At 42.5% G+C, this 26,229-nt stretch overlaps 2 protein-coding genes and 1 long non-coding RNA gene across 3 annotated transcripts; 1 reads left to right on the top strand and 2 right to left on the bottom strand.

The window, feature by feature from the left end:
• Positions 1-6,569: 6,569 nt before the first annotated feature.
• Positions 6,570-8,037, bottom strand: LOC121841823. Its single transcript, XR_006080776.1, has 4 exons — positions 7,914-8,037; positions 7,732-7,815; positions 7,181-7,221; positions 6,570-7,075 (listed from the first exon to the last, which is right to left on the bottom strand). It is a non-coding gene; the product is annotated as an uncharacterized LOC121841823 (long non-coding RNA).
• A 7,375-nt stretch (positions 8,038-15,412) lies between these two features.
• On the bottom strand, positions 15,413-23,140 carry ndufs8a (NADH:ubiquinone oxidoreductase core subunit S8a). The gene is made up of 7 exons (XM_024398618.2): positions 23,049-23,140; positions 21,478-21,522; positions 21,035-21,100; positions 20,643-20,732; positions 20,126-20,298; positions 16,867-16,995; positions 15,413-16,600 (listed from the first exon to the last, which is right to left on the bottom strand). The coding sequence occupies exons 2-7, from the start codon at positions 21,518-21,520 to the stop codon at positions 16,469-16,471; spliced, it is 633 nt and encodes a 210-aa protein (XP_024254386.1). The 5' UTR covers positions 21,521-21,522; positions 23,049-23,140; the 3' UTR covers positions 15,413-16,468.
• si:dkey-9i23.8 (beta-1 adrenergic receptor) lies at positions 22,617-26,205 on the top strand. The gene is made up of 8 exons (XM_024398616.2): positions 22,617-22,715; positions 23,758-23,768; positions 23,941-24,086; positions 24,390-24,579; positions 24,889-25,027; positions 25,339-25,503; positions 25,823-25,904; positions 25,993-26,205. Exons 1-8 carry the CDS (start codon positions 22,657-22,659, stop codon positions 26,203-26,205), a joined length of 1,005 nt encoding a protein of 334 aa, XP_024254384.2. The 5' UTR covers positions 22,617-22,656.
• Positions 26,206-26,229: the final 24 nt, after the last annotated feature.

Here is a 26,229-nt window from a genome sequence, read left to right as displayed (position 1 = left end):
ACACTGAAAGGAGGAATTTTTATAGGCATATTCATACACATTACACCCACTTTAGGATAACCATATAGAGGTTAGAGGACACATTACACGCAGACTCTCTAAATAAAAAAACGGAGCATCATGACACAGTCAAATCAGAATGAGGAGATTGGAGCAAGGAAGCCTGTCACGCCTGTTGAACATATGCAAAATAAGTTTCCTGCTGTGGAATTTACAGACACTTAAGAAATGGCATGTATGGACTGAGATGGCGGGAGAAAGTAGATATCGAATAGCTGGTTCATTCAACAAGATGAGTTTGGATTTAGTCAAGGAGATCATTCAGACGGGAAGAATGGACCAGGAGAAAGGGATGAAGATGAAGTGCCCTTGTATCAGAAACTGTGATTGGGGATGATGGTGCTGGAAGGAAAAGGAGGCACAGTTCCTGGAGGGAGTTTTCCCTCGCCACCCGACTCACTCTACAAAAAGGAACAGACTGGAAGACTGGAAGACATCTGCTCAAGTTGTTTCTACAGGCTCACCACAACCACAGCCTGCAGCTCCCCCACAGTCATATCTGTCACATCTGTGAACCTGGTGCCTGAAGGGTATGTGCTTTTCACCACTCAACATTATGGTGACCACAAACATGGACTGGGAGAGGAGGTGGGCCCGCCAGAGCCCTTTGTGAATGGAACAACACTCAATGCTGGACCTGTGGGCAGTTGGGGCATGTGAGTTTGCAATGGGGAAAATGGAAGAGGTTACAATAGAGGCAGAGGAAAATTTAGGCCTGAAAGAGGACACTTTGCTAATGACAGAGGACAGCCATGGCCAATGGGAAATCAGAACACCAATCGTTCTCATTTCCCTCGGAATCAACAATGAAGGTGCCCGACGCCCCTGCTCCATTATGAATTCATTGATGGAAGAGAAGAGCCAATGGTTACTCTTAAATGTTAATGGACATGACCTACCATTTCTAATAGACACTGGAGCTCCCTGTTCCTGTTTAGACAAACCTGGACAAGTTGTTTGGGCTTCCCTGAGCAAATCATCAGTAACAGTAACAGGACATCTGGATAGCCCAGGAATGTGTACCGGACAAAGACTTGTTTGATGTACCTCTGCTTGACTCTGACATGGTGCTGTTCATTGATGGTTCTGCCTATATAGAGCAAAGCACAGGGTAGACGCATGTAGGATTATCTGAAGTAGATGTGATATTGAGGTTATACGGCCCCTACCAGACCATTTATCAGCGCAACAGACAGCTTTATTAGCTCTGACCACAGCTTGTGAATTGGGGGAAGGCCTTTACTGGCTACTCAGACTAGCAAGAGAGTTTACTACTACCACTCCTATTAAAAACAGACCTTTTGTTGAACAGTTGTTTGAAGCTGTGTGAAAACCTAACACATTGGCTATTGTTAAGGTTGAGGCACACACGGGCTGGTGTGATAATGCTAGAATTGGTAACAGCATAGCTGATGAGGCGGCCAAATTGTCTGTTTTCCCTTTGTCAAACACATGCATTTTAATTTTTTTAAGTCATTTGTATCATTTGAAACTACTGTTATTGAGAAACAGCAGCAGGCTTGATATATCTTTTGTTTGGCATGTCCTGTGTACCAACTACAATGTTCTTTAATACTTTCCGATTGGCTCATGGAGTGAGCCATTCGTCAAAAGGGGGATATGAGAGGAGAATGGAGGAGGAGAGTGTTTGAAGATTTGAATCCGCACGTTAAACAGTTCATTTATCGTTGCGCGACATGTTTGTTATGTAATATAGACAAGGGAACTCTACTGCAACCAGGGAAGTTCCCCCACTCCAAAAGGATATTTTGTCAACATAGCTATGGATTTTATAGACATGCTAGAGCCAAAAGAAAGATGCTACCTGGTGATAACTGACATGTTTACCAGGCGGGTGGAAACATCCAATTGCGTTGCTCGAACAGTTGTTAAAATGGCTAGTTAGGAAAATGATACTCCGGTTCGGAGTGCCTGAGGTTTGTCTGCAGACAATGGGACCCATCACATAAGAGATGTGGTTACCCAAATGGCCAAAAATGATGGGTGTTGACCAAAAGTTTGTGTTCATCTATCAACCGAGGAGTAACGAGAGTTACTGAGGGCTAATAAGAACATGTTATTCTCCCTTGTCAAACTATGCCACAGGAATGACATGGGTAGAGGGATTACCTCTTGTCCTCATGAAAATGTGCAGCAGCCTTAACAAAGGTATTGAGTGTACACCTTGTGAAATGTTAGCGAGACGGCCAATGAACACCCCAGGGGTGAGACCTATGACCGACAGATAGACATAACTGAGACATAGTGTGACCATCTTGAGTACATGAAGGAACTACCTTCTGTTGTAAGTTTTCTCCACACTAGGAAAGCAGCGGAACCAATCCCAGGTGAAGACCCTGACCAGCTACCCATAAAAGTTGGAGAATGAGTGAAACTCGGGGTCCAAAAGCGGAAATGGAAGGGTGTGTGGGTGTGTTCCAGGTAACCATGGTAACACCAACGGTCCGGCTGGCATCATCTCTCCCACTGCAAGCACCTCCCAGAGTGGAAGCCATGGATGAACGACTGGAGGGAGGGAGAGCAGGGCCCCGAGAACATCTGAAGGAGGAAGAAGGTCCCGAGACAAAGGACAGAAGAACCAACAAGGTTCAGCCACAGAACCTGAAGAGTCATCAGATGTCGAGGAAACCATCATACACACACTATGGTTGGTGAAACAAGAAAATCGCAACCATGGAAACACATGCAGGGTATTTATTGCTCTCCAAATCTTACCCGTTCCCTTGGTGGACAGGGGTGTGGAGAATAATACATGGGTGAAAGCAGTGACATACATAGGATTACAGGGGAGGGGGAACACATCTGGCACACGGGTCATTATTTTCCAGAAACCCACCCCCACAGCATTTCGGTGGGGAACCCAGGCAGTACCAATTGGAGAGAATGATTTTGGATGTAGATTACTCCATTTTATGAAAAGGAACAATACTAGGTCTCGACAAAGACAAAGCAATTATATTATTCTGATGTTTGTCAAAGGGGGAAGGAAGCAGCATGGGAAGTTGTAGTAATGGGTATATGGATTCATAATTTGACCTACTCCATGCAGGCCCTTACTAATTTGATAAAACAGGGTTTTACTCAGTTGTCACTAAATGTGCAGAATTTGAAGGCAGTAGTGGCCAGAGACGAAATGGCACATATTGGCTAAAGACAGGTCCCTTGGAATAAACGATGAGGATTACTGTGTCATGTTACTTCCTGACTCCTCTGACAACATGGCAGCTATTATTAATGATCTGGCTAAGTTAGGAGGGGCTCTGTGAAAAGCTGACAACCCCAACTTTGACCAAATTGGACACTGGTTTAATGGTGTATTTGGAAACGTGATGTGGGTAAGGTAATGATGTCCAGGTCTGCCATGATTGTTCCGCTCCTGGTAGGACTACTGTGTTTTGCTTTTAATTTATGTATAATAAAGTGCTTGGCTAGAAATACTGTTGAACATTTGGGGATTATGGGACACATGTATGTTGGGGTGGTCACAAGAAGGGAGCAAACTTACCTCTAATGTGGTAGAGAGAAGATATGGGAGATACTAGAGCTTGTCATGAATATATGGGTCAACTGAGAGAAGAGTATAGTGATAGGAGAAACTATGCTAAAGGGGATTTTAGTGTGTTAGACTTACAGTAACAGGTGACAGTTGTAAACATTTCCAGGATAGGGGAAGCCATGGGAGCACCTTTTGGGTGGATGTAGGTATGCAGTGACAAGGGGTATCTCACTTTCTCACTCACACACCGGGAGGTGGTGGGGGGGGGTGAGTGAGAAAGTGAGATACCCCTTGTCACTGCATACCTACATCCACCCAAAAGGTGCTCCCATGGCTTCCCCTATCCTGGAAATGTTTACACCTGTCACCTGATCTACTCATTTAATATGTATATACTGTGTATTCTAATCAATTCCACTCCGATATTGCTCAACCTAATATTTGTTTCTTAATTCCATTCTTTTACTTTGTGATTTGTGTGTCGTTAGATACTACTGCACTGTTGGAGCTAGCAACACAAGCATTTCACTACACCCGCAATAACATCTTCTAAATACGTGTATGTGACTACCACAACTTTATTTGATTTGTCTGTGTGGATGCACACGAGCCAGCCAGCCTTTATTGTACAATAAAGAAGGTATCTCCTCGTTGTAACAATAGCTATGTTACCATTAACTTGTCCTGTGATTCTGTTGACATTTAGAATTCGACGAATATGTATTCAATGCAAACGTTCGAATAAATTGGAGACAGCCTGTAAGCCCCTCCCACCTGCAGTGCCTTCAGAAAGTATTCACACCCTTTGAAATTGTGGTACAGTCTGAATTTTGAATTGATTCAATTCAGATGTTGTGTCACTGGGCTACACAATACCCCATAGCATCTAAGTGGAATGATGTTTTATTACTATTATTATATTTTTTTTTACAAATTAATACAAAATGAAAAGCTGAAATCACTTGAGTCAATAAGTATTCAATAAGTAATAAGTAAGTTCAGGAGTAAAAATGTACTTGACAAGTCACATAATACGTTGCATGGACTCACTGTGTGCAATAATAGTGTTTAATATGACTACCTGTAAGGTTCCTCAGTCGAGCAGTGAATTTCAAACACAGACTCAACCACAAAGACCAGGAAGGTTTTCCAATGCCTCGTAAAGAAGGGCACAAATATAACTAGGCAAGTCAGTTAAATCTTTGGGCTGAGATCCCGCTAACGGGATCGATATGACAACAGCCAGTGAAAGTGCAGGGCGCCAAATTCAAAACAACAGTTAGGTCAGAGCCAAGTAACAGAAAAACACAGCCATTTTTCCAGCCAAAGAGAGGAGTCACAAAAAGCAGAAATATAGATAAATTAATCACTACCCTTTGATGATCTTCATCAGATGACACTCATAGGACTTCATGTTACACAATACATGTATGTTTTGTTCGATAAAGTTCATATTTATATCAAACAATCTCAGTATAGATTGGCGTGTTACGTTCAGTAGTTCCAAAACATCCGGTGATTTTGCAGAGAGCCACATCAATTTACAGAAATACTCATAACAAATCTTGTTAAAAGATACAACTATTATGCACGGAATTATAGATACGCTTCTCCTTAATGCAACCGCTGTGTCAGATTTCAAAAAGCTTTACCTAAAAAGCACACCATGTATAATCTGAGTACAGCGCTCAGAGACCAAAACAACCCAAACAGATATCCGGCATGTTGTGTAGTCAACAGAAGTCAGAAATAACATTATAAATATTCACTTACCTTTGATGATTTTCATCAGAATGAACTCCCAGGAATCCCAGTTACACAATACATTTTTGTTTTGTTCGATAATGTCCATCATTTATGTCCAAATACCTCCTTTTTGTTTGCGCGTTTAGCCCAGTAATCCAAATTCATGACGCGCGATCACTAGGTGCAGACAAAAAGTCAAAAAATTCCGTTACAGTCCGTAGAAACATGTCAAACGATGTATAGAATCAATCTTTAGGATGTTTTTAACATAACTCTTCAATATTGTTCCAACCGGAGAATTCCTTTGTCTTCAGAAATGGAACTCAAGCTAACTCTCACGTGAACGCATGTGGCCAACTTGTGGCTCTCTGGCAGACCTCTGACTCATTCCCCTCTCATTCGCCCCCATTTCACAGTAGAAGCATCAAGCAAGGTTCTAAAGACTGACATCTAGTGGAAGCCTTAGGAAGCGCAATTTGCCCCCATAGACACTGTGCATTCGATAGGGAATGAGTTGAAAAACTACAAACCTCAGATTTCCCACTTCCTGGTTGGATTTGCCAGCCATATGAGTTCTGTTATACTCACAGACATCATTCAAACAGTTTTAGAAACTTCAGAGTGTTTTCTATCCAAATATGCATATATTCGCAACTGGGCCTGAGTAGCAAACAGTTTACTCTGGGCACCTTATTCATCCAAGCTACTCAATACTGCCCACAGCCATAACAAGTTAAGAACAAATTCTTATTTACAATGACGACCTAGGAACAGTGGGTTAGCTGCCTTGTTCAGGGGAAGACAGATTTTTACCTTATGGCCAGTCGTGTATAGCTGTAACGGAGATTTTGGTGACCTTATTTGACCTTTTCTGCTGCTTTTGAGATACGGTTCGATCCCTCCTTGGGGCACTACTTGATTGATTAAACAAACAATCACAGTACAGTAACTATTGGTCACTCTTATGTATTATTCTAATATGTATTCATTATAAAATTGTGTCAGTTATTAATGATAAACCTTTTAAACTGCACTCTTCCTCCCCTCCCTCTATATCTCTCCCCATCTCTCTATTTTTAAGCCCCAGATGTGTCACGTTCTGACCTGTCTTTATTTTAGTTGGTCAGGGCGTGAGTTGGATTGGGCATTCTGTTGTTTTTCTAGGTTTTGTTCTGTTGTTATATTTCTATGTGTTTGGCCTAGTATGGTTCTCAATCAGAGACAGGTGTCAGTCATTGTCTCTGATTGGGAGCCATATTTAGGTAGCCTGTTTTCTATTGTGTTTTGTGGGTGGTTGTATACTGTGTTAGTGGTTTCACCATGCAGGACTGTTTCGGTTGTTTGTACTTTTGTTATTTTGTTCAGTTGATTTATTAAATATATCATTATGGACACTTACCATGCTGCACATTGGTCTGATCCTTGCTACTCCTCCTCTGAAGAGGAATTCCGTTACAAGATGACAAAACCTACACACAGTCCAAGGGTTGCAGGTCTGCTAACTTCCTTCTGGTCACACATTGTATTCAGAGAAATATCTAATAAACCAAAGACATTGCAGATATTTTTCTCAAATAAAATGGAGCATACCTAAAATAAACAAGTTATTACAACTGATTTGCATTGTGGATAATGTGTGTGAGTGCATGTTTTACTTTCCCTTGCCAGCCACCCATCTCTGCTTTGTCAGTCCTGATAGGCCCAGTGTATGTACTTCTGGGTGAGGCAGTGGTGGTGAAGTGCATGGCAGCTCTGAAAGAGAGATGCACAAAGTGACAGTAAATAAACAGCTCAACAACATGTCTGTGTGTACATGTGTGGTGTGAGTGAGCATATGCAAATATAATTCTGAATTACCTGTATCCATGTGGGAATCCTCAAGGGGGGGGGGGGCAGATCTAAAAGACAGAGGCACAATTTTCTTAACTGACAATAATCATACAACTAAATGGACTGAATGAGTGTAAGGCCTAGATTCAATCGGATAAAGCGTTAACCGGCGAAAGCCGGCTCCCGCAAAGCTGATGTTTTGGTGATGTCTGACGTGTAACTGCGTGGGATCTGTCAAATCATTGTCACAAAACTACACCCGCCCTACTCTCGTTACCAGTTCAGAACGAGAAAGTGTAGGTTATACAGAAATAACGCAGCTCAAATTCAAAATGTGTTCTAACTTGTAAACAGGGCTGCATGAGATTTCTGTTAATGCGACTCAGTGCAGCCAATGGCAATGTCCGCTTTAGGTATAATGCCAGGAGCAGCTTGTGGATTTGCCAGCTTTAACACAGTTCCACCTCAGACACCGCCAAAACAACCGCTATGAGGATGTCGGCTAAAGCGGACGTGATTGAATACAGCCCCAAGTGAGGGAGAGTGTGCATGTGTGTACACGTGCATGTGATAATTACCTCTATCACGCGTCGTGGCCGGTGTAGCAGGGGCAGACGACTGCAGCTGTGAAGACTGTGGTTGAGCTAATAGGGGTGTCAGATCTAAAAGAGAGAGGAACAATTTTCTTAAGTTGAAATAATTAAACAACGAAACAGAGTGATTGATTGAGTGAGTGTGTATACCTGTGTGTGATAAATACCTGGACCACATCACACTGCTTCAGGTCTACAAGACTCTGGAAGTTCCAGCCTGCCACTCCAGGCCTGGAACAGCTTGGTGGAAAGACGGTTACCTGTCACACACCGAGCCGGTTGGTAGATCTGAAAAATGGGCACAATATAATTTTAATGACTACACACTAACCTAAACAAAACAGACTGGGAGGCGCACAGTAGTACATAGAGCCATGACTACATGGAACTCTATTCCACATCAAGTAACTCACTCAAGCAGTAAAATTGATTTTTTTTAAAACAGATCAAAATAAACCTTTACGTAACAGCGGGGACTGTGAAGAGACACATGCACACACAAGGATGTTGTGTTGTAGACATGTGGTAGTAGAGTAATGGCCCAAGGGCACACGCTTAATGTTTGCCAGGTCAGTAACAGGTGATGCACCTATTCCTGTTTACAGAGTGTGCATCTCTCCCCGGTCCCACGACCTGCACGGAGAAGCACCACTGAGTCAACATGTGGCCAGAATTATATTACATCCGGGTTGGTTTACAAACCCCATTGACTATATGGGAAACTGTTCAGGGACGTTTAGCAAAGCTCAGGGATTTGATGTAGCAACCTTTTGCTTACTGGCCCAACACTGTAACCACTAGGCTACCTGGTAGATGGGAAAATAAAAACAGACATTGAATATCCCTTTGAGGATGGTGAAGTTATTAATTACCAGTGGTGGAAAAAGTACCCAATTTTCATACTTGAGTAAAAGTAAAGACACCTTTAAAAAAAATTACTCAAGTAAAAGTGAAAGTCACCCAGTAAAATACTACTTGAGTAAAAATCTAAAACTATTTGGTTTTAAATGTACTTAAGTATCAAAAATAGAAGTATAAATAACTTCAAATGTCTTGTGTTAAGCAAACCAGATGACATGATTTTCTTGTTTTTTAATTTACGGATAGCCATGGACACAGATCAAGACATAATTTACAAATGAAGCATTTGTGTTTAGTGAGTCTGCTAGATCAGAGACAGTAGGGATGACCAGGGATGTTCTCTTGATAAGTGCATGAAGCAGACAATGTTCCTGTCCTGCTAAGCATTCAAAATGTAATGAGTACTTTTGGGTTTCAGGGAAAATGTAAGAAGTGGAATGTAGTGGAGTAAAAGTAAAAGTTGTCAAAAATATAAGTAGTAAAGTACAGTATAGACACCCCCAAAAAACAAACTTAAGTGGTACTGTTAATTACACTTTTGGTGGTGTATCAATACACCCAGTCACTACACAGGCGTCCTTCCTAACTCATTTGCCGATGAGGAATGAACCACCTTAGGGATTTCACCATGAAGCCAATGGTGACTTAAAAAAGTTAGGAGTTTAATGGCTGTGATAGGAGGAAACTGAGGATGGATAAACATCATTGTAGTTACTTCACAATACTAAACGTTTAGGTTCTGAACAAACAGAGTAAAAACTCATCTTGACTGGCTGCATCACCGCTTGGTAGGGTAATTGCTTGGCATCCGACCTCGAAGCCACTACAGAAGGTAGGGTGTACAGCCCAGTACATCACTGGGGCCAAGCTCCCTGCCATCCAGGACCTTTACACCAGGCGGTGTCAGAGGAAGGCCCTACAAATCATAGACTGTTCTCTCTGCTTCCGCACGGCAAACGTTACTGATGTCCCAAGTCTAGAATCAACAGGACCCTGGACAGCTTCTACCCCAAGCCAAAAGATTGCAAAATAGTTAGTCTGTGTAGACATTTGGTTAACTATTTAACTATCTGCATTGACCCTTTTTGTACTAACTTTGTCTCATCACATATGCTGCCACTAACGTTTATTATCTGTCACTTTATTCCTAGTTATATGTACAGTTGAAGTTGGAAGTTTACATACACCTTATCCAAATACATTTAAACTCAGTTTTTGACAATTCCTGACATTTAATCCTAGTAAAAAAATCCCTGTCTTAGGTCAGTTCGGATCACCACTTTATTTTAAGAATGTGAAATGTCAGAATAATAGTAGAGAGAATGATTTATTTCAGCTTTAATTTCTTTCATCACATTCCCAGTGGGTCAGAAGTTTACATATACACAATTGGTATCTGGTAGCAATGCCTTTAAATGGTTTAATATGGGCAAACGTTTTGGATAGCCTTCCACAAGTTTCCCACAATAAGTTGGGTGAATTTTGGCCCATTCCTCCAGACAGAGCTGGTGTAACTGAGTCAGGTTTGTAGGCCTCCTTGCTCGCACACACTTTTTCAGCTCTGCCCACAAATTTTCTAGAGGTTTGAGGTCAGGGCTTTGTGATGGCCACTCCAATACCTTGACTTTGTTGTCCTTAAGCCATTTTGCCACAACTTTGGAAGTATGCTTGTGGTCATTGTTCATTTGGAAGACCCATTTGCAACCAAGCTTTAACTTCCTGACTGATGTCTTGAGATGTTGCTTTAATATATCCACATAATTTTCCACCCTTATGATGCCATCTATTTTGTGAAGTGCACCAATCCCTCCTGAAGCAAAGTAACTCTACAACATGATGCTGCCACCCCCGTGCTGCACGGTTGGGATGGTGTTCTTTGGCTTGCAAGCCTCCTCTTATTCCTCCAAACATAACGATGGCCATTATGGCCAAACAGTTCTATTTTTGTTTCTTCAGACCAGAGGACATTTCTCCAAAAAGTACGGTCTTTGTCCCCATGTGCAGTTGCAAACCGTAGTCTGGCTTTTTTATGGCGGTTTTGGAGCAGTGGCTTCTTCCTTGCTGAGCGGCCTTTCAGGTTATGTTGATATAGGACTCGTTTTACTGTGGATATAGTTACTTTTGTACCTGTTTCCTCAAGCATCTTCACAAGGTCCTTTTCTGCTGTTTTGGGATTGATTTACACTTTTCGCACCAAAGTACATTCATCTCTAGGAGACAGAACGAGTCTACTTCCTGAGTGGTATGACAGCGGCGTGGTCCCATGGTGTTTATACTTGTGTACTATTGTTTGTACAGATGAACGTGGTACCTTCAGGCATTTAGAAATCGCTCCCAATGATGAACCAGACTTGTGGAGGTCTACAATTTTTTTTCTGAGGTCTTGGCTGATTTCTTTTGATTTTCCCATGATGTCAAGCAACGAGGCACTGAGTTTGAAGGTAGGCCTTGAAATACATCCACAGGTACACCTCCAATTGACTCAAATGATATAAATCAGAAGCTTCTAAAGCCATGACATAATTTTCTTTAGTTTTCCAAACTGTTTAAAGTCACAGTCAACTTAGTGTATGTAAACTTCTGACCCACTGGAATTGTGATACAGTGAATTATTAGTGAAATAAACAATTGTTGGAAAATAGACTTGTGTCATGCTCAAAGTAGATGTCCTAACCGACTTGCCAAAACTATAGTTTGTTAACAAGACTTTTAATGACTCCAACCTAAGTGTAAGTAAACTTCCGACTTCAACTGTATGTAGGACACGTGACATCCTGGCAACTTTAAGAAAAAACACTTTCTTTCGGAGTTGTGTCGTTACAACCACAAAGTCACAGCCATAAACCCTGTCTATTTCTACAATTCATCTTCTTAAAATGTGATTTTAAACCTAACTCGAACTTTACCCTCATACTAACCTTAAATTAAACCAAAAAGCTCATTTTTTTCATCATTTTTTTGTATGGTAATATCCTGGCTAGATCATAAAGGAACAATAGTCCAGTCAGAGATTTGAATTTACGAATTCATGGTTTATAAACCCAACTCCACACAGGCTACTGAAAGATATCCATATAAAACAACCGTGACCGTCTCTTGTGAAAACCAGACATAAGAGAGAGTACAATGAGAGAGAACAATGACATCGTCTTAACTTGCAATGCTCCACCCCCCTGCCACACCTCCTTTTTCTACCCAATTTCGTGGTATCCAATTAGTAGTTAGTCTTGTCTCATCGCTGTAACTCCAGTACGGACTCGGGAGAGGCGAAGGTCGAGAGCCGTGCTTCCTCGAAACATGACCCAGCCAAGCCGCACTGCATCTTGACACAATGCCCAATTAACCCGGAGGAAACACCGTACACCTAGCTACCTTGTCAGCATGGGACAAGGACGTCATGGCCGGCAAAACCCTCCCCTAAGCCAGACGATGCTGGGCCAATTGTGCACTGCCCCATGGGTCACCCGGTCGCTGGACTCAAACCAGGATCTCTAGTTGCACAGCTAGCACTGCGATGCAGTGGCTTAGACCACTGCGCCACTTGGGGGGCATCTTGACCATTTCTATTCCAATGTATCTCAGAGAACTAATAGGATGTCCAGCTTGTACAAAATGAGCAGCAACCGGATCTTGCCACCTCTCAACTGCCTTCCATTTTGTTTACCTCTAAAAGTGTAAGCCATTGAGGGTGGGGGGGTTAAGATGGTCATACCATGGAACATTTAGCTATTTGACTTAGAATTTTAGGATCCCTTTAGGTATAAAAAAAAAAGCTAAAATATTGAATTTGGCTACTACTACTACAACCAACATAAATGCACTGAATAACACATTCATAAATGGCAAACAAGACAGTAAATAAATTAATCATAAGGAATAAGGTTTTAAAGTGTCTGCCCTATTTCTAGGAGATATAAGAAAGCTCAGAAAATGTGTATATTTTTTTTTACACATATTTAACTGCTTATTTTTTGGGGCACAAAACTAACTCCGTACTTCCACGTGTTTGTATGGGTTACCTTCAGGCGAGTCCCGTGACACTTGTGTGGGTCGTAGAGCAAAATGGAGAACACCATCATGTTCATCGTGTAGGCCAAACCGTTTGGACACTATAGACATTTTTGTGAGAAGACCCATTTTTCGGGATGTCACATGGTCTGACAAACACTGCTGTAGCTCGGTCACCTTCCACCACCGATGCGGAAGACCGACATAGGCGGATGCGGTGGATTGAGACAAAGCCCATGCAAATAAAAATTATATCTCTATCTTAATGATTTGTTGAGCGAGAAGACTATTGATAGTCACAACTATAATATCTTTATTTTTCATAAAGAAAACGAGAGCTTGTATACATTTCAACTTTTCCATCTTACATCATATGGACTGAAATTGAGGTTCTTATTGATTGACAATTTTCAATTCAATTTCACCACAGCACACTGAACTGTTAATGATGGTATGGACAAGCTGAGGCCCCCTATGAAGCCTGGTCAAAAGTAGGGCAATAGGGTGCCATTGTACTGTATTGAGCCAATCGACTAAGCACACTGACACATCATCCACAGATACTGGCAGACGTTATGCATCAATGGCATTGACCTAAACCATAAATCAACCACGTTTTCAGATGCAAGAGCAGCCTTCATGGAATTGTAACCTTATTTAGACAGAAAGGTCCAATGCAGCCGTTTCACCTCAAGATCAAATCATTTCTGGGTAACAGTTTAGTGTGATTGTTTTCAATTAACATGGTCAAAAATAAACAATAATAGCTTCTTTGCAAATAGCAATTTCTCAGGAAAATATTTTTGAGAAGATTGCCTGGGAGGGGAAAACTGGATATGAGCTGTTATTGGCAGAGAGGCTTGGAACTCTCTTTCTTATTGGTCTATTAACTGGGTCTATATGGCTCAGTTGGTAGAGCATGGCACTTGCACCGCCAGGGTAGTGGGTTTGATTCCAGGCACCTACCAATACATCAAATGTATATACACAGGACTATAAGTCGCTTTGGATAAAAGCGCCTGCTAAATGCTATCTATATATGTAACTAATTTACCGCATGAAAAACAGGCAGTCTTATTAAACAGCTCTTACACTCAAAGGGAATTATCATAAATGTCATAGTATACTTCACACCTCACTGAAAATACACTGCTCAAAAAAATAAAGGGAACACTTAAACAACACAATGTAACTACAAGTCCATCACACTTCTGTGAAATCAAACTGTCCACTTAGGAAGCAACACTGATTGACAATAAATTTCACATGCTGTTGTGCAAATGGAATAGACAGCAGGTGGAAATTATAGGCAATTAGCAAGACACCCCCAATAAAGGAGTGTTCTGCAGGTGGGGACCACAGACCACTTCTCAGTTCCTATGCTTCCTGGCTGATGTTTTGGTCACTTTTGAATTGCTGGCGGTGCTTTCACTCTAGTGGTAGCATGAGACGGAGTCTACAACCCACACAAGTGGCTCAGGTTGTGCAGCTCATCCAGGATGGCACATCAATGCAAGCTGTGGCAAGAAGGTTTGCTGTGTCTGTCAGCGTAGTGTCCAGAGCATGGAGGCGCTACCAGGAGACAGGCCAGTACATCAGGTGATGTGGAGGAGGCCGTAGGAGGGCAACAACCCAGCAGCAGGACCGCTACCTCCGCCTTTGTGCAAGGAGGAGCACTGCCAGAGCCCTGCAAAATGACCTCCAGCAGGCCACAAATGTGCATGTGTCTGCTCAAACGGTCAGAAACAGACTCCATGAGGGTGGTATGAGGGCCCGACGTCCACAGGTGGGGGTTGTGCTTACAGCCCAACACCGTGCAGGACGTTTGGCATTTGCCAGAGAACAACAACATTGGCAAATTCGCCACTGGCGCCCTGTGCTCTTCACAGATGAAAGCAGGTTCACACTGAGCACATGTGACAGACGTGACAGAGTCTGGAGACGCCATGGAGAATGTTCTGCTGCCTGCAACATCCTCCAGCATGGCCGGTTTGGTGGTGGGTCAGCCATGGTGTGGGGTGGCATTTCTTTGGGGGGCCGCACAGCCCTCCATGTGCTCGTCAGAGGTAGCCTGACTGCCATTAGGTAGCAAGATGAGATCCTCAGACCCCTTGTGAGACCATATGCTGGTGCGGTTGGCCCTGGGTTCCTCCTAATGCAAGACAATGCTAGACCTCATGTGGCTGGAGTGTGTCAGCAGTTCCTGCAAGAGGAAGGCATTGATGCTATGGACTGGCCCGCCCGTTCCCCAGACCTGAATCCAATTGAGCACATCTGGGACACCATGTCTCACTCCATACACCAACGCCACGTTGCACCACAGACAGTTCAGGAGTTGGCGGATGCTTAAGTCCAGGTCTGGGAGGAGATCCCTCAGGAGACCATCCGCCACCTCATCAGGAGCATGCCCAGGCGTTGTAGGGAGGTCATACAGGCACGTGGAGGCCACACACACTACTGAGCCTCATTTGGACTTGTTTTAAGGACATTACATCAAAGTTGGATCAGCCTGTAGTGTGGTTTTCCACTTTAATTTTGAGTGTGACTCCAAATCCAGACCTCCATGGGTTGATAAATTTGATTTCCATTGATAATTTGTGTGATTTTGTTGTCAGCACATTCAACTATGTAAAGAAAAAAAGTATTTAATAAGAATATTTCATTCATTCAGATCTAGGATGTGTTATTTTAGTGTTCCCTTTATTTTTTTGAGCAGTGTATATTTAAAAAAAACACAAAAACACAGGAAATCACATTTTGACTGCATTGGGACTTTAAAAGACAACACTGCACGCCATTTGAAAACTTCGGACAGAACCATATTTATTCTTCATAATTTGAAGTCCACAAGTATTTAACCTTTGTACAATTCTCATGACAACAAACCCCCATTTAACTTTGTTTGCAGCAGGCTAATATATCTACTAGTTTGAGGATATTATAATTGAGCCTGAGTATCATGTACCAACTGATTGTGTAATGCTTTCTGACCAAATGATAACACACTGCCTTTAAAACAGTAGGACTGCATCCCAAATGGCACCCTATTCCTTAAATAGCGCATTATATTTGACCAGAGTATTATGGGCCCTGGTCAAAAGTAGTGCACTATATAGCAGGTAAGATGCCATTTGGGACAAAGTAGGTAGTTGTCCCTAACCACTAACACATGGTCAGATGTATTTCCTTGCCCCTAATGGTTAAGGTTACTTAAATCTGATCCTAGATCTGTGGTTAGGGGCAATATCTTACCTTGAATCAGATAAACAGTACTGTTGAGGAAAGACATAAGGGGTGTGTTCAGTAGGGCACAGCACTGTGGAACAATCAGATAGAAATATGGTACGTAGAACAAACATGCCTCTCTGACAAGTAGAATAAAGAATCATGTCAACTCTATTCATGTCATTTCTTTCTGCAAATTTCCACAACGTATCCCTATTGAATGTGCCCCAGGATAGGCATATGTGGGCGGGCTGCCGGTACAGGAGACTGAGGGTGCTTCTCTCTGTGGGTGAACTGAGCTTATTAATACAGTGGTCCACACAGACCTCGTTCTGGAGAGCTGTGGGTTCCTGCTGTTTATTTGTCCCATTCAATATTTATGCAGTATAGATATGCAGTATAGATAAAACAGTGCTGTCTGGATCTCTGGAAACACATCTGGGTGTGAACCATTGATCTGGATCAACTGTACAGTATGAATGGACGTGTGTCTGTGTCAAAGAGGCTGACGAATATCTATACAATGTGTGTGCCAGTCTGTCATACCGCATCTGTGTGCGTTTCATGGTTATCAACAGAGTATGGTCAGTCAGTCGGTCGGTGTGTGTGTATCTGCGCACCAGTCAGTCTATCGATAAAGGTAATCAGCTTGTATGTTGGCAGCAATCTCAGCCTCCCACTTGTCTCCGTTATTGAGCAGTTTCTCTTTGTTGTAGAGCAGCTCCTCATGAGTCTCTGTGGAAAACTCAAAGTTGGGGCCCTAAGGGAGAGGTGAAAGAGAGGGTGGAAGAAGAATGAGAGTGGAGACACCAAACCAAATAGTTTTACAGGTCCTTTACGCCAACCTCAGTCACAGGGATCTGAACAGCCAGACATCTACAGAGGAAGAGGGGTTGGTAGAGGGGTAGAGGGGTTTTGTGCCAAATGGCACCCTATTTCCTTTTGGTCAAATGTAACGCACTAAGTAGGGAATAGGGTGCCATTTGGGACACCAGCCACAGTAGAGAGGTAGAAGGTCCAGCTCACCTCCACGATGGCGTCAACAGGACAGGCCTCCTGGCAGAAGCCACAGTAAATACACTTGGTCATGTCGATGTCATAGCGCGTCGTCCTCCTGCTGCCGTCCGATCGGGGCTCTGCCTCGATGGTGATGGCCTATGTAATGGGGGGTGGGTGAATCACGTTTAGGGCAGTGAGCCTGAAGGTATTGTGGTATAGCAGACATAGGAAACGGTGCACTTCTTTTGACCAGGGCCTATAGGGTGCACTATGCAGGGGTCTATGTACGTGCACCAATTTTGGACGCAGCCATGGAGGTATTTCCGTTGCAAAGTGCAGGTGTTTTGATGCCCTGGGAGGGTTAGGGATATGCAGATGTGAATAGTACAGGAGTGTAAACACTACAGGGGCCGGTTGCACCAGTTGGGCCATAACTATGTCAGATGTAAAATGCGCTCAACGCCGAAACCCAAAAAAACTATACCCGTTGCACCACCTGGGACCAAGCCTTCTATAAGTGGTCTAGCAGGGAGCAGGCGGTGTAGGGTGTTCAATTCAGACTGTCTTCACAATACTGATAGAAATAACAGTCATCCATTTTCAAAAGCATGTGAATCTCGCGTTCGTATTTCACAACCTCCGCTGACTTTTGGAGTTGCCTATGCACGAGTCGTTAGCAAAATAATACTGTAGATTTGGGCAACATTATAGCATGCTAAAATGTTTCTGATCAGTGAATAGATGATCAGAAACATGGATAAATGAGCTAAATGAATGAATAAATGAGCTGCCACCTCCACTTATTTTCCCAGCCAGAGACCAAATATACAGACGGAGATTCGTTGAAACAGAATCACATCAGACAAGTCATCGGCTTTTGGTCAGGAGTAAACAGCAAAATCATCAACTTGTTATAGGCTACATAACATGCTATCAAAATGGTCTGATCAGTAGTAAATAACAGATGAGTCATCTAGACTAGAGGTCGAACGATTAATCGTAATGGCCGATTAATTAGGGCCGATTTCAAGTTTTCATAACAATCGGAAATTGGTATTTTTGGGCGGCGATTTGCCGATTTAAAAAAAAAAACTTTATTTAACTAGGCAAGTCAGTTGAAGAACACATTCTTATTTTCAATGACTGCCTAGGAACGGTGGGTTAACTGCCTCGTTCAGGGGCAGGACTACAGATTTTCACCTTGTCAGCTCGGGGGATCCAATCTTGCAACCTTACAGTTAACTAGTCCAACGCAATAACGACCTGCCTCTCTCTCATTGCACTCCACAAGGAGACTTGCCTGTTACACAAATGCAGTAAGCCAAGGTAAGTTGCTAGCTAGCATTAAACGGATCTTATAAAAAACAATCAATCATAAATCACTAGTTAACTACACATGGTTGATGATATTACTAGATATTATCTAGCGTGTCCTGCGTTGCATATAATCTGACTGAGCATACAAGTATCTAAGTATCTGACTGATTAGTGGAATTTATTTCCTTAATGCGTTTGAGCCAATCAGTTGTGTTGTGATAAGGTAGGGGTGGTATACAGAAGATAGCCCTATTTGGTAAAAGACCAAGTCCATATTATGGCAAGAACAGCTTAAAAAAGTAAAGAGAAATGACAGTCCATCATTCATTTAAGACCTGAAAGTCAGTCAATATGGAAAAGTTCAAGTACATTAAAGTTTCTTCAAGTGCAGTCACAAAAACCAAGCGCTATGATGAAACTGGCTCTCATGAGGATCGAAACAAGAAAGGAAGTCCCAGAGTTACCTCTGCTGCAGAGGATAAGTTCATTAGAGTTACCAGCCCAAATAAAATGCTTCACAGAGTTCACGTAACAGACACATCTCAACATCAACTGTTCAGAGGAGACTGGGTGAATCACGCCTTCATGGCCGAATTGCTGAAAAGAAACCACTACTAAAGGACACCAATAATAAGAAGAGACTTGCTCGGACCAAGAAACACAAGCAATGGACATTAGATTGGTGGAAATCTGTCCTTTGGTCTAATCAGTCCAAATTTTCGATTTTTGGTTCCAACCGCCATGTCTTTGTGAGATGCAGAATAGGTGAACGGATGATGACCCTATAAGTGGTACCCACTGTGAAGCATGGAGGAGGTGGTGTGAGGGTGCTTTGCTGGTGATACTGATTTATTTAGAATTCAATGCATACTTAACCAGTATGGCTACCACAGCATTCTGCAGCGATACGCCATCCCATCTGGTTTGCCCTTAGTGGGACTATCATTTGTTTTTCCAACAAGACAATGACCCAACACTTCCAGGCTGTGTAAGCAGTATTTGACCAAGGAGAGTGAGAGTGCTGCATCAGATTACCTGGCCTCCACAATCACCCAACCTCAACCCAATTAAGATGTTTTGGGAAGAGTTGGATCGCAGAGTGAAGGAAAAGCAGCCAACAAGTACTCAGTATATGGGGAAACTCCTTCCAGACTGTTGGAAGAGCATTCCAGGTGAAGCTGGTTGAGAGAATGCCAAGAGTGTGCAAAGCTGTCATAAAGGCAATTGGTGGCTACTTTGAAGAACGTAAAATATATTTAGATATTTCCATCATAAGTTTTTGGTTACTACACAATTCTGACAGTTAGCCCAGTGGTTAGAGCGTTGTGCCAGTAACCGAAAGGTTGTTGGATCAAAACCCCGAGCTGACAAGGTAAAAACCTGTTGTTCTGCCATTGAACAAGGCAGTTAACAAGCCATTGAACAAGGCAGTTGTTCTTAACCAACTTGCCTATTAAATAAAGGTTAAATGTCAAATAAATAAATAATCCATGTGATATACACACACTTTATGGGGGAATGTTGGAGTTGAATATGTTGTCCTCAGGGCACTATTGAAAATGAGACCCTTGTCTCAATGGGCTCCCGATTTAAATAGAAGTTAAAAATATATATATTAATTCCCACAGTAACTCTTTATGGATCCATCTAGTTGTGGTTAAGAAAAGGTTCATGCATTGTGGTGGGCTATGCAAAGGGATGGACTGTTCTTTCTATGGAAGTGACATGCCTTGCAAAGTTTAGAACTGCCAAGGGGATGGCAACAGCCTAGTAACGGGCGCAGCTTAGCAACCATCATTATGAAGCATTAAATCTCATGCTTGCACTGGACTAAGCTACGACAAGTCTTATTTTGGATTGGTGCAAACAGGTGTGAATTCTGATCACAAAGTCTGACGTAGCTACACCTGGCATGACCACGTTTTTACACCCAACTGGTGCAACAGGTCACAGGTGTGTTTCTATGTACCTGGGCAGGGCAGATGGCTTCACACAGCTTGCAGGCGATGCAGCGCTCCTCTCCAGAGGGGTACCTGCGCAGGGCATGCTCACCGCGGAAACGGGGCGACAGGGGCCCCTTCTCAAACGGGTAGTTTATGGTGGCCGGCTCTCTGAATAGGTAGCTCATGGTCATGCCCAATCCTGGGGGAGCAAGAAGCAGGAAGTGATGTTATACACGGCACTGGCTGCATCCAAAATGGCACCGTACAGATTTAAGGTAAACTCTACTTTGTCAGTATGTAGCCTTTATCACAGTCATTGAAAGGCTGATCCCTGATCTTTTGGTGCCCTCTTGTCAACCCCTATGAAATGTGTCACAGGAGTTTGCAAAATAGCAACAAAAAAACCTGGGACCAGGTTATTCAGTGGCTGTGTCTGAAATGACACCCTGCTGGCCCTGGTCAAAAGTAGTGGACTATATAGGGAATACAGCACCGTTTCAGACATGGGGGTTGGTGTCACGAATAGTCAGGAGTAAAACTGACCTCTGAAGAGCTCTGTCCACAGCAGAGTCTGAGCGGCTCGGTCTGTTATGGACTTCATGTCTGTGGGCAGATCCTGAGCATTCACATACTCTACAGAGAGAGGAAGGGAGAAGGCGAGAGGGAGGGAGAAAGAGAGGGAGGTAGAGAGACAAAGACAGTGAGATTAATGTTGAGAGAGTGTCTGAACATTCATACTAATCAAAGGCAAACAAAGTGCAGCTGTGTGGGGATCACAGTGGTCAGGTGTATATGAGAGACACTGGGTGTGCTCGTTTTGAATTCCCAGGTGCCCCAGATGGGTGGGGATTTCCCTTTAGGACTAATGGAATGCCGCCCACCCAGTGATGCAAAACGAACGCACCTTGAGAGCCGGGGTAAGAGATCGTACTTACTGAATCCCTCTCTCTGGGCCGACAGACTGATTGGACGCACCAGATTGTGTCCAGCCGCAAAGGCGCCTGTGGGGGGGGGAGGAGTCAAATTATGACCTAAAAGGCAGAGGATGGAATGGAGCTACCGGGGAAGTGTTTTCACCACAAGAGGTCAACAATTAGCAAGTAGACTTCAATGACAGCTAACAGCATTGACTCGTCTTAAATTATTACATTGAGAGCATTTAGCACACACTCTTATCCAGAGCGACCTACAATCAGTATCTTCATAGATAGTTGAGATGTGTTGATGTGTTTTGGGTATCTGTATCCACTGTTTACCCCAAATAACTAAGTATTGCCTAAATTTCCTCTTGAACTGTTGATGACCAGAGTGACTTTTCTATCACCAAAGCAGTGCACCACACCATCAATATCCATCCCTCCCTCAGGTGAGGTCTTACCTGGCCGGGACACGGAATATAGTACACGCAACGCTGCAGACATGTCTGGAACACATCAACAACACAGGAAGAGGTAGAGAAAGAAAAACAGAAACAAGTAATTATTAATCATGTGACACGCAAGTGCAATACAGGGTATGTGCATATAAATTGGCATATAATTTTTTTTTTTTACATTTTAAAAGGTCACTGACCTATTGAAACCTGTTGCCAGATCATACATTGCACTCATTCAGAAAACCTGTATTGGTCTTACTTTGTTTGTCATGACATAATGTAAAGATGTGCCTTATGTTATCATCCAAATAACTTGTCTGTTTGTCAACAAACAAACCATAGGTAGATAGCTAACTAAGTTCCATAGCTAAGAGGTTAGTATGTGTTCTTGTTACTAAAATCGTTTGTGTGTGATCATTATGACCCTTTACTTTTTATTTAAAAAATGTATTCATAATACAAAAATCCGCTTACATTGCTACATCAAACATGTCTAACAAAACAAAACACAGGTATTAACAAGAAAATACTCAAACATACAAAAAATATCAATAAAATAATACAAAAAAGAAAACAATTTTAGTGCAATTGTATTTACTCTGAAAAAATATTATAAAGATTCAGGAAGATGTTATTCTTGTTGTTATTCACTAGGGTTAATGTTTTAATAAGATAATTAAATTCAATCAGAAAAATGTGTAATTTTGGTATAGAATTTTGGAATTTTTGTTTGTGTATGAAGTATTTGACAACAATAATTTTAAAAAAATTGAACAATCATTTCAGTGGTCTTGTTATCATTGCAATAGTAACATATATCTTTCATGTCAAAAACATAGGCAGTGTTCATAATGGTAAATATGTATTTAGCAAGGTTTCCCCAAAATTCTGACACAAATTTACATTCAAAGAACAAGTGAGACAGATTCTCACCTTTTTCATAGAAAACGCAGATATCAGTAGCCACACATTTGGATATCATAGAATTACATGGATATATCTTATGTCAAATGTTGAAGTGCACTTCCTTAACTTTGTTTGGTATACAGTATTTGTTATTATGACCCTTATGTCAAGCGCTCTCCTGGTCCTTGTGACGACAGAGAGAAGAAGTTACTACACTAAAATGAATATCTGTTAACAGCATAAGTTACTTAGTACGTTAGCTTGCTAGTTGAGGGCATGAGTGTTCCAGCAAGACAAATGTTTTCCCAGAAAACAAAAGCCAACCGTCTACCCAGGTGACCCAGGCCCTGTTCAACGCTATTTTTACTGCGTGACATGATATATTGTAGCAAAATGTATTACTACCAAAACGCTTTACGCTATGACAAATGCATGTTGTTAGATAGGTACTAACAAGCATTGGCGAGCCGGCTAGCAACAACCGGTTAGCCATAAAAATCCTCAAGGACTTTTCCAATGACTGACGTTATGTAGCTTTAGCTGTAAAAGCAGCGGTCATACAAGTACCAACAGGCAGTAGAAATATCAACAAAGATATTATGTGTTGTAAAATATCTTTAAAACCATTGCAAATAAGTATGAAGTTGATAAAATAACATAAAACTCACCGACGTGTCGCTATTTGGCCTTCTAAACCAGAACAGCGGACGATTTGAGAAGTGCAATTTGCGTGGGCAGGAAGTGAAAGAACGTTATGACAGATATGTCGCGTTGGACGCCAAAAAGTTGCCATTTTTGTTGTGGCACAGGTGGTAAGGTCAAAAGTTTGAAAATATGATTTTCTGTCCTAAAATACAGTGCTACGTGAAATTATTAAATGTATTGTTGTTGTTTTGAATTGATTGTGCTTCATTCAGTATTTAGTAGTGATATTTTACACACACACACACACACACACACACACACACACACACACACACACACACACACACACACACACACACACACACACACACACACACACACACACACACACACACACACACACAGCTCGAATCCCCGAGCTGACAAGGAACAAATCTGTCGTTCTGCCCCTGAACAGGCAGTTAACCCACTGTTCCTAGGCCGTCATTGAAAATAAGAATTTGTTCTTAACTGACTTGCCTAGTTAAATAAAGGTAAAATAAATAAATAAAAATAAATAAACACACACACACACACACACTCACACAATGCTTAATAAGGGATTTGCCAGTGGCTAATGAAGCAGGATAGTTTTAATTGGAGATTGTTTTTGATGACGGTCTCACTTTGTGTAATCTTCACTCTCCCATCCATAATTCCCTCTATCTCCTCATGGTTGTGGACTCTAACCAGCCGTCTTAAAAGTAAGTACGGTACTGTATTACAATTACATGAATTATTCTATAATAGCAATGATTTTCTACACATTGTGAGGCTTTCAAGATTGTATAATTTGACTAACCAACAATAATTGACTGCATTCATTTATATCTTTATAACTTATAATCACTGTTCTTTCTCTTCTCCATCGCTCAGTGAACGATTGGGCCAACAGCAGCACATCGGTAGTGTTGGAGCGGTCCTGGACAAGGGTTGAGAGGTCAGTGCTGGTGGCAGTTCTGAGCGTGGAGATGGTGCTGGGGGTCATTGGGAACTGTCTGGTACTACTGGTAAAAATCATGGTAGGTAACTGTTATTAACTCTGAGTGTGTGTGACACACTTCTCTCCCTGACATACTGTTAGGAGATCTAACCAAGGACTCGTATATCCTCTTTGTAACCCAGTGTTCTGACTGTAGCTTACTTCTGTGAGTGCGTTATAGTTTACATAAGCCTGCCTGATGGTGGCACTCTTTTACAAAATGTCACAGTACAAACAAGCTCTATCTGCTGATGAAGAGACACTGAGCAATGCCAATGAGCAGAGCCCATATATATATAAAAAGCTTGAAATAGAATAATCTCTCTCTCCGTCTCTTTCTTAGTGTAGGGGTCGGTTTCCCTGTAGATACTGGGTCCCATTCGTCAGTCTGACCCTCTCCGACCTTGGCTCCTCCCTGCTCATCATCTCTGGCTCCCTATTGGCTATGTTGACTAAGGGTCAGAGGTCACCATGGTGCGAGGTCGTCAGCTTGCTCAAATTCGCCTTCATCACTTCCTCTATTGGAAGCATAGGTGAGACTCTCCTGGGCCAAGGTTGTAGGCGTTTTGAATCCGCATTTCACTTGGAGAAACAATAGTGTTACGGGACTGACTTTGATGACCACGTAATGCGCTAACCAACTTCTCTACACACACACTTTCCATTCTCATCATTCTCACTATTCACTTCTAAACACCCACTCCTCTCCTCACACATGCATATTTTACATCCAATTCAACAATCCTCAATCAACTTACATCTAATGTTTGTCCCAAATGGCACTCTATTGCCTATGTAGTGCACTACTTTAAAAAAAAAACTAATTCCTCCACTCTCCACAGCGATTCTCTGCGTACAGCGAGCCAAGATCGTGGCCTCCACAGGAAGAGGCGCCTCTGTTGTCGTGGCTCTGGCTTGCCTGGCTTCCTGGTTGACAGGGGTGGTGTTTGGGAGCATCCCTGTGGTCTACAACTGGATCAGGTGAGGGAGGGTTGTGGTGTCTTGTAGTTTTTGGGTCATACTAGACATACAGTGAGGAAGACTAGGTCATTGTTAATTTATCTTCTCTTCCATCAATGTACTCTGGTCTATCTTTAGCCCAGTTAGCCAATCTAAATGAGGGGTTTTGCACAGAATTAGAATTATTTGGCCAATAATGGGGGCCCAAGGGAAAAATGGGCTGGTGTCAGGCCCTCAAGGAAAAAAATAGGCAGGTCTGTTAGAAATGTCCAGGCCGAATTTGGTCCGGTCCGTCCCTGCCTCTGAACTCTCTGTCTCTCTCTAACTCTCAGGTACGACCCTTCAGAGATGCTGTGTGCAGTGTTCTGGGAGAGCAGTTACTCTGACATGCTAGTCTATATCCTCTGTGCTTTCTTCATCTGCATCTTCCTCCCCTTCATCCTCATCCTCTTCTGCTCTCTCTTCACCACTGCTGGCTGCAAGAAGAACTGCGACAGGTATGTGTTGTGATTTGTGAGCATTTGGGTGCATTGTAATAGTCTGAAATGGTCACCTCCCCCTCGTCTCGTTTACATCATCTGCATTGATGTGAAATAACTGCACATCAATTTCCTGATGCATGCACACCATTCTTGCTTTATCAAAGTATCTTATTCAAGCTAGAAATGGAGGTTCCATTCACATATACTCAAAAATTACAGATCAGTGCAGATGATGGAAAGGCGATGAATAGAGAAAGCAACCTCACATAGAATGAGAGGCACCCAGATTAGTACCTTCCTCAGTAACGGCTCTCTTTCCCTCTCTCCTTCATAGTGACCCAGATGACCTCTCCTCTGTCACTCCTCTGATTGTGGCCTTCTACCTGTTCTGCTACACTCCCTTCGCTGTGTCTGAGGTGACACAGACACACACTCTCTTCAGATTAATTTTGCCAATCTCCTCCCTGAAGCCAATGGTTATTTTTTACCCTCACTTCCCCACAGCTGATTCTCCTGGGTAGACTGGACCTATCCCCTGCACCTGATTGGCTGAGAACCCTGTCATCAGTGATGTCCTACCTAGACTGTGGGTTGAACCCCATTATCTACTGTGCCAATCAGGACTTCCGGGAGGCGGGACTTGCTCTGTTCTGGACCAGTAGGAAGTTATTATTCTCTGAGCCTGTGCTGACAAGCATGACAAAGTTGGAATTGTAAAGATTGACCACAAAATAAATTATG

This window comes from Oncorhynchus tshawytscha, linkage group LG34 (genome assembly GCF_018296145.1).
Source record: "Oncorhynchus tshawytscha isolate Ot180627B linkage group LG34, Otsh_v2.0, whole genome shotgun sequence".
Classification (NCBI taxonomy): domain Eukaryota; kingdom Metazoa; phylum Chordata; class Actinopteri; order Salmoniformes; family Salmonidae; genus Oncorhynchus; species Oncorhynchus tshawytscha.
The sequence above is the reverse complement of the archived record's forward strand: the minus strand, read 5'-3'. Positions and strand labels throughout refer to the sequence as shown.